General features: G+C 43.4%; 1 protein-coding gene across 1 annotated transcript; it reads left to right on the top strand.

Annotated features, from left to right (window-relative positions):
* The first annotated feature begins 2,762 nt into the window (after positions 1–2,762).
* Positions 2,763–8,432, top strand: snx19a (sorting nexin 19a). Its single transcript, XM_076102525.1, has 11 exons — positions 2,763–4,241; positions 4,322–4,460; positions 4,550–4,650; positions 4,734–4,853; positions 5,208–5,326; positions 5,654–5,744; positions 5,843–5,993; positions 6,260–6,383; positions 7,116–7,300; positions 7,388–7,475; positions 8,303–8,432. Exons 1-11 carry the CDS (start codon positions 2,763–2,765, stop codon positions 8,430–8,432), a joined length of 2,727 nt encoding a protein of 908 aa, XP_075958640.1.
* The last annotated feature ends 1,026 nt before the right edge of the window (positions 8,433–9,458 follow it).

The raw sequence follows: 9,458 nt of genomic DNA, 5'->3' as shown, positions 1-9,458 counted from the left end.
TATTACATAACCCGGTAATGTATAACAAGAAGGTTTGAGCATGCGCAAAGAAAATTTATTTGAGAAGCACTACGCTGGAGATACTATTCTGACCACCTGTCCCTGAATGGACTCGGTGGATGAGGCTAAAATAGATGGTCAGTGAGTCTGGATGTTGACTTGTGAGAGCACTGTAAGGGAAGTTCGTCTGATCATGCACAAAGTAATCATGTATACTTCCCCTATGTTTGATCATGCTGAATCTGATCACCTCTGACTGAATGCATCCTGACTACCTAAATTAAGGAAGTGCAAGTTTCTTATTAAAAGAAGCAACCAGAGGGGGATGACCAAGCCATAGTATATCAGAGAAAGAACAGCATCGGGATGCACATTTCAACCTCTCACTTGTCCTGAGTAGGCTACCAGGCTCTGAGCATTAAGAGGGTGGCAATAAAACATTTTTGTCTCGTTCCTCATTGTGAGAGTGGGATTACAAAATTGCCACGACAGCACACAGGTGCGGATTTGCAAGAGCAGAGTTAGGTTTAGAGTCGTTAGGAGATGCAGGTGTGTGGGTGGGTGTAGCAGTCAGGTGATGTGGAACAGAAGGGAAGTCCTGAGGACATCTGGTGAATGGAAAAACAGGTCAATGGAGGGGCCTGGGAATGGAGATTGTGACTGAAGGAAAGGCAAACAAACTGACATGTATTATTTTATTAATGAACTGACATATTTATTTATCTCCAGCCTACTTATTTCATAAGAGAGACCACAGAGCTGTGCTTTCTGGCAGGTCAAGTGGACACCTAACAGCTAGTTAGCTGTCCATATGGGCCATGTGTCTATCTTGACTTGCAGACTGACCCAGATAATCTTTGTTAGAGGATTAAAGCAATGTCCCGGAGGAGGAGGACACCCTATACTGCTTGTATTCCTGTTATAAAGCTCCTACAACCTCGTAGGTAATGTATTTTTACTGTCTCACAACTGGTTTTATGACAAGGCTGAATATTCCTAATAATTGCAGTATCATGTCAGTAGACTGTACTAGCTGTGTATTCTAGGTGTGCATTAGCCCCATATGCTAGCTTGCAGTAGATTTGTAAACATTTTTTATTCCTCACAGATTTAGTTAAAGATCTTGAGAACAAAGCGAGGAAACAACAGCTTCAGTGGTGCAGCGTGTAGTCTGTAGTCTAACAACAGGCAGCAGAAGACTGATTGTACCTCGAAGTTTACAAATTAACGTGATACATCTCATGTGGTAAAGCTGATTATAGTGTTGCACTGCATTTTAATTGTTTTGCTGTTGCTGTAAATATTGTTATTTTCTAATTATAACAATAGGAGTATGGCTATCTGGTTAATATTCCCTGTAAAAAATTACAGTATAAGTGTACTAAAGTACAATTTTGAGGTAAAGTTAGGTCTACTTGTACTTTAAGCTGTCTCTAATTAAGTATTAACGCTACATTTCAGAGAGAAAAATGTTATTTTCTGTTCAGTACATTTATTCAAGAGTTATAGTAACTAGTTACTTTTCAAATTGAGATTTTACATACAGGACATATGATCAGTTTGAATTTAGCTCCATCTTGATACATCAAATATTATTATTAATACATCAAATATAATGTGATGGTATAATACAAACAGTAGCAGCCACTCATTATGAGTACTTTTACTTTTGATACTTAAACTGAAATTTTGTGATTGGCAATATTATAGGCTGATTAGGTTAATAATGCGTAGCTAATAAACCTGTCTTAATTTTAACGTTGTTGGTGCTGTACAGTGGCGAATAAATGTAAATAAAAGTATTTAAATGATATATGGCAGAGACACACAGAATCAGTATTCATGTAAAAACAGTAGAGCTGCAAAGGTTAGTCGATTAATCGATTCACGGAAATAATAATCGCCAACTATTTGGTAATTGAATAGATAAATCATATTTTTAGGATGAAACAGCCAAATTCTCTAGTTGTGAGGATTTTTCTGCTTTTCTCTGTTATCTTAATGTCATTATTCAAGTTTTGGACTGTTGGTCAGACAAAAGAAGTTGTCACTGTCATGGGGTGTGGTGGTGGACTCAAATGCAGGACCATAGAGGTGAGAAACAGGTTTTAATGAGTATTGAACAAAATAGGAATCGTTACCAGAACACAACAGGGAGTCCAAGCACAAGACAAGAAATGAGGGGGAAATTCCGGCAGGACGAGTCAGGGCAGGCAGACATGGAAACCCGGGAACTGGATGAGCCAAACGGGCGGGACATGGCAATGATCTGGCAGTGAGTGACTGAGAGGCAGGGGTTTATAAAGTGGCTTGAACAGGTGAGGGGAGTTATGCTGATGCTGAGGGAGTGACTGACAGGTAGAGTGAGGAGGGTGTAGAGCTACACAAAGACACAGAACACAGAAGGCAAAGCCTAATTGTCACCTTGGAATGTGTGAAAGTGGAATGGATGACATTTTTTCTCTTGCATTTTAGATCAAATGATGAAATGATAAATCAAGTAAATAGTCAGATTAATCGAAAATGAAAATATTTGTTATTTTCAGCTCTAAACATTGACAAGTCCCACCAATATACAGCAAAAATGTGCAACCAAAGTTATATCTTTACCATAATGATTTAAACAGTGTTGTTTGGTTATTCAGGGGTTATAAATCAAATGAAGCAAGTCAATCACCACTCTGTATTCTTTGTGCTTGTTATATGACATAATGTATATCAGAGTCTTTTTTCAACAGGACACATTACACCAGCTGGCTCTAATGCCTTCCTCAACGAGCTCTCCTCACTGGACTTTATCAGAGTTACTCGGGCAGCGCAGGCTGTTAGGGCTCGGGGCTCTGCTGGCGTGGCTTGTCCTCTTCCATCTCCTCGTGAATGTTTGGCTCCTCTGCGTCTTCACCAGTCTCTTGGTGGTTCTCGGAGGTTGGCTCGGGTCCCGTGCCGTGCTGGACGCAGACAGCCTTCTGCACCTGGAACACTTTTTGCCTCTTGGCAAACTCAACCCACCTCTGTATTCGCCCGAACACGAGTGGAGGTTGAACCACGAGATCCACAACGCTGTCCACAAAGCGGTGCGGGACTTCGTGTCCTCGTGGTACCGCACTCTGCTGCCAGAGGTGGAGGGGGAGTTTGAACGTGCGGTGCGTAACACGATGCTGGAGTCAGTGATGGAGCTGAAGGAGCGCGCGCGGCGAGTGGACAGAAAGGCGCTGGTTCAGCGGCTGCTAGAGCTGTACGGCTGTCACCTGCAGAGCTACATGACGGCGAGGCAGATACAGTCAACGCAACAGCAGAGCTTTGGCCTCTGGCAGCTCTACAGAGAAGTAGATGCCCCTCACCCGGCTGTGAGCAGTGCAGCCGCTGAGCTCGGCTACTCGAGAGCTCTAGTTAACCTCGTCTTACATGTGCTAGTTCCGTACCCCCATATGGAAACCAGGACTGGAGGTTACATGGTTACAGAGCTCATCACCTGCAACGTGCTGTTGCCGCTCATAAGCAGGGCGTCCGATCCTGACTGGCTCAACCAGACCATTGTAGACGTCATCACCAGGTCCAGGGAACCACAGGAGCTCCCGGCTGCGGCTGCTCTGTACAGGTGTCAGATCCAGCAGGAGTCCTGGACCACCTGCAGGTCACTGTCTTCCTCTGATCCGGCCAGCTTTAACAGCAGAAACACCTCTGACTTTGATGATCTGCAGAGCCAGAGTAGCATCTGTGAGAGGGATTCCTCGCAGGGCAGCATGGTCAGCCTGACGTCCGCCGGGAAAGTAGAAGGTTGCCCTGTGGGCTTGCTCACACCATGCAAAGTGAACTGCTGCTCCCTCACATCTGGCCGCTACTCCCACTCACCAGAGCCCAAAAGGGTTTCATTGGACTCCTTGATTCAGTCGGACTCCGAAGACGACCTGACGGGAGGCTTTTGTGACTGCGGCTCTCCGACGAACATCTGCAACGCGATCACTTCAAAGGACGATGAGGCTTTCGGGTGCTTCGGTCCTCTGAAAAATCTTGGGCCCAAGATGGCGGTGCCCGAGGACTCCCAGTGGCCAGCAGGCATAGCCCAAGAGAAATCCCCAACATGTCCTCCAAGAAGACTTTGTCTGACCTCCTGCAACTTTGATACCCCCAACATCCAAGCTGCACCTGTGAACATCCAGAATGTGCAAATTTGTGGCACTGTCGCTTCAAAGGAGCAGCGTGGCACAGGCACATATCCCTACACTCTCTACACTGTAAAGGTAACGCCACCTCTTACTTCCTGATATTTGAATATGTATTATCGATGAGCACACATTGACCTCCGCTTTCCGCTTTACAGTTCGAGACGATGGCTGCCGCGGAGAACGCTGAAACTCTGCAACCTGTGTCCTGTCACACTGTCAACCGGAGATACAGCGAGTTCCTCAATTTGCAAACACGTTTGGAGGAGAAGCCAGAGGTCAAGAAAGTAATCAAGAGTAAGTGACTATCATCCTCTTTAATTGACCGTTGAACTTCAATATACGGAGACAGGTGCATCAATGCAAATCAATGTCATGTGTTAAAGATGTCAAAGGCCCAAAGAAAATGTTCCCCGACCTCCCATTTGGCAATGCAGACAGCGACAAGGTTGAAGCCCGTAAAGGCCAACTGGATACGTTCCTTAAAGTACGTATATTGGGATCATAACTTCTGTCATGAAAGGATTGATGCGATTCTGTAATTTGATTGCCTTGTTTTCTTTTTTCAAGCAATTAAGCAGCATTCCTGAGACATCCAACAGTGAGGACATGCAGGAGTTCCTGGCTCTCAACTCAGATGTTTGCACATATTTTGGAAGAAAGCCTTTTGCCAAGTCGAGAATCGATAAGGTCAGAGAGAATCGTCATGCTGTAGGTGTTGTGAGAGTTATTGTAAGAAACGTACGAGCAGCTTATCATTCTCTGATAAAAGGAGGTTTTTGTCCCTTTCTTCCCGAGAGGTAGAGGAGAAGATTGATTGAACATTGATGTCTGTGTATGTGTTAATATGACCCCATATTGATATGAAGCTGAAGCCAGCTGGTTAGCTTATCTCAGCATAAAAACAGCTAGCTGGCTGCAAGTTTAAAAAAAAGAAATCTGTCTAAAGCTTGTTAATCAAAACTATAGATTCAATGGAAAAGTATGATCTATGTATTTTGTTTCGGGGACTTTAATTATTTCCTGTCTTCTCCGTCATTAAAGATGATGGAAAATGCTTTAGACACCTTGAAGACAGCGTTCCCTCATCCTGAGCCCCTCAGTCCAATGGAGGACCTGGAGGGAGATGCTGACGGAAGAACAATGGACAGCAGGAAGTACAGGTGAGACCTCTATATCAGTCCGGTGCCATTGTTCCCAAATTGTCTTCCACGGTGACTCCTAAATAACGAAGCAGTTTCCACTTGTGACCCGTCATCGCGGTCTGCGTTTGCCCATGTTGAGTCGTGACCGCTACATTGAGTCATTTGAATAAATCTTAGAGGCTTTAACATTATCCAGGGATTCCAACAGGGATGTCAACAAAAATGACTACCGAGTCTACACTTGAGGACGCTTTGAATTATCTCTTTTATCTGGTGGTCCTATGAAATAAAAAGTGTTTTATTTTTGGATTCCTGTTTTTCTTTGTTTTTTGTTTCATGCATCAGGAGGCTTATGTTCCAAAGCAAAATTTCCCCATCTCTCAACATACCTGACCTACACCCTAAAGTGACATACTGCTTTAGTGAAGGCAGCGCTGTAAGCTACCACACTGTATTGACCATCCTTGATTTAAAAAAGTTTGTGTTTGAAACGGAAACTGGACACAGCTGACATTTCTGCTTTGCTCATCGTAGATCCTCAATGGCATGTCACTGTCGGGCCTGGAGAGCTTCGTCAAAGAGCAGGAAATACTTTTGTGTGAGCCGAATGGGAAAGAGACAGCCAAGCAGTGCTGTGAGCAGCCTGGCATGGACAAGAAGACGTCAGGGAAAACTCATGGCACAGGTTGATATCTTAGTTTTTATCCATAACGCCAGTACGGAAGTGTTGCTTTGCAGCCCTGTAGAATCAACATAAAGTAACTCAGCATTACCACTTGGACGCAGTAAAACTCCATTGTTTCTTTAGACGTTTGCTGAGTATTTCTAGAAGTCACTTTCCACCGTTGATGCGTTTTGTCTGTACAGTGTGTCCTATGTGTTTAAAGGTGTTCCTATTGTTGTGTTGCTGTGTATTTATTGTGTGTCTGCGTTTGTTGCTGTGCACTGCAGACACAGCTGTGGCAGATGTTGCCTTGAACATTCTGTGTCTGCTGATGAAGGACCAGTGGAGTTGGCTTTGCACTGAGAACATACAGAAGACCATCAGACTGCTCTTTGGCACCTTCATTGAGAGGTAAGTGTTCCTTTCAGTATCTTCCGACTGTACATCCAGCTTAACATGTCAATAACTCAGCGTCTGCCTCCTGAAGAAGGCAGGAGTTTGTGTATTTTTGAAATAATCTATAATCCCATATTTATTATTATGATTACTTCGGCTGACGTTGATGCTACTAACACATACAAATGATGTGACTGCAGATTTATTTAGCTGGGATGTGACATTGTGGCTCTCTATTATCTGCCCTTCATACAGCTCAACATCCAGATGTTGGGTTCATCTCTAGTGAGCACTAAGTGGTTTGTAGCACTCGACTGCTGCATGACATTCTCTCAGATTGCCTTTCAAAATACAACTTTTCTTTTTAAATATTTATGCCTCACTGGGAATCTAGAATTACCACTGGAATTGTTATTACCACACAGTCTGTGGGAACTGTGCTTGTCTAATCTCTTGTGCCCTGCTGTCATTAACTGATTATACTGGCCTCCATTTTTGGACTCAACAGATGCCTCTGGGAGTTGTAGGGTTCACTAAGCATGTCAGCAAACAACATTTGTGCTCCTTCAATGGTTCAGAGCGATTTAAGAATACTTGTGTGTGTTGCTTCCCCTTTTGTTCCCTCCTAATCAATCAAAGCATGCTTGCATGTACAATATATGCATTTATTTTCACTTGTTTGTTTGGTGATATCGAGGCCCTTGCACAGTGGAACACTACTGCATTAAACTGCTGATTCTGTTTCAGATGGTTGGATTTAGGGGTTGCCCACCTTACCAGTGCCCCCTGCTGGGTGATTTACCTTCAAGTGCTGCAGGAAGCTGTATGGCCAGGTGGCACGCTGCCAGCTCAACCACGGCCAGAGCGCAGTGCCGCAGAAAGAGAGGAAACCAAGGAGCAATGTCTGGACTGTCTAATGCAGCTGCTGCCAGGTATGTAGAAGCTGAGTCAGGTTGTAGCTGTTTGAATGCTCCTGAAGCTATGTTGTTCCTTTGATTTCCTTAATTTTTTTGCGGCAGAGCTCATCACTGACATGTTGGGAAGTGAGAAGTACCGACTGAGCTTGGAGACCATGCTGGAGTCTTTACAAGATCATCAGATAAACAAGTGAGTCAACGAGCAAACTGTCGAGTAAACATACGTCTGATTCGGCTATTTTAAGACGGGTGCACTGATACAGGTTACGAATGTATCTGGGTATCAGATCTATAATACACTAAACCGTAGCGAGTAGGGGTGCAATCTATTGATATAGCTAAGATCAGAATTTGTTTATGTTTACAACATCTTTTCGGATCGTACCGCCTAAACTGAGTCTAAATGAAAACTGTGTAACTGTTAATGGTCCTGGTGGAAATTAAAAGGGAAAACAGAATGAGAGGTTAGTTGAAAGAATACAAGTCAGAACTGCCTTTGGCCATATTGCATGGTTTTCTTTACAAACTGGAGGAAGTGTTTATAATGGGAGGAGGCTCAGATTAATGTCAGGCTGGTCCGAAGTGTCGATGATGAAAAATGAGAAAGCTATTGACAAAGAAAAAGGCAATAACAACTCACAGGGCACTATAGCATAATAATATATATATATTTTTAATGTATATTATTGAAAAAAGGGAGATTGTGCATACAATGGGAGGAGATCCAGGTTGAAATTGATTTTGTTTAAAATGTCCATGAAAAAACAAGAAAGCTATTTACAATAATTAGAAAAAGCTCCTTTGGCCTCTAAGTATGCACTTTTGAGACGGTCCCTAACTCCTCAGTTTCGTGTCTTCAGTCAAGTCATGCACAGTGCTACACATCATACAATAACAAATACAACACATCTGCTCTATTTAATCATTTCATTTTTCAATATTGTCCATATAAGCCCTCTGTATTAATAACAGTTGATGTCAGCCTGTCATTTACCCCGTTTGTGTGATTATGTGCAGGCATCTGATCTACTGCATCTGTGACCTGCTGCTTGAGTTTCTGATCCCGGAGTCGTGCGACGAGGCCTTCCAGGGGTTTCTGCTGCAGAGCCTGGCCAAAGACGCAGAGAGGGACAGTCCTCACATATGAACAGCACATGATGACACTCAGATGCCTCACAGTTGTAGGCAATTGGTAGATAACATGCCGTATGTATGTATGAGGGTTGTGATTAGAGTCCGCAGGGTGATGGCACATGATCGGTATCTTCTCGATGCGTTTAGTGCCATAAGCTGAGCACTATGACAGCTATCAAAATGAGCGGTAGGTGATTGCTTAGAATATCTGACTTTGACTAGACATTATGTCATCGGGAAACTGCACATTTACTGTGTGTCAGTGGCGGGCCATGCATTTTATACCTGGGCCTTCTGTGCTGTCCTACTGAGCTACGGTTTCTTACCTAGAGACACAGAGGTGAAATCTGATTGGATAAAAGCTCTCCTTAAAACAAGCTGCACTGGAAGCAGAGCAACTGAGGAAGACAGTAGCTGTGCAATGAGAACATAAGATAATGGGGAAAATATTTTTATAAATTATAATACATGTAGTGTATTGAAGAAAAATGATTACATTATAAAATAGCTATAACTTTGTGATTCTGTTTAGGCCAGCAGAGAAGGCCTTGCAGGCCCTGACGGCCCACCCCTGCTGTGTGTTCACTTATGTTGAGCAGCCAGTAAGATATTTGCAGATTGCTGCTCAAGTGACCTATTTTGACGTCTGTCTCCTCCTATGGGCTGAGGAGTCTACTCAGGACCATATTTCATTTGAGCACATATGTTTCACAGTAAAATTCAGCATTAAAGTGAAACTTTGAAATTCGATTGTCGTATTAAGAGTTTGTTTTGGCATCGGCAGTGACGTTTGAGGATGTCTCGTCTTGCTTTGACCTGACCGTCTATGGGAACCACCCTTGAATGAATCTCCAGTGATTCACCTGGGATCCCAGAATGAAATTTCATCCATGAAAAGTGATTTAGTGCCAGCTGTGTTATAGACTTCCCATGTTCTTTTGACCCCGAGCAGCCGTTGAGAATGCTCACTCCTTCACAGACCATCTCTCTGATGGGGCTGTTATTATAGTGTGAAGATTATGAAACCACTGTGAAAAAT

The sequence above is a fragment of the Anarhichas minor genome, unplaced genomic scaffold, assembly GCF_050575085.1.
Source record: "Anarhichas minor isolate MPS153535 unplaced genomic scaffold, ASM5057508v1 ptg000027l, whole genome shotgun sequence".
NCBI classification, from domain to species: domain Eukaryota; kingdom Metazoa; phylum Chordata; class Actinopteri; order Perciformes; family Anarhichadidae; genus Anarhichas; species Anarhichas minor.
The sequence above is the reverse complement of the archived record's forward strand: the minus strand, read 5'-3'. Positions and strand labels throughout refer to the sequence as shown.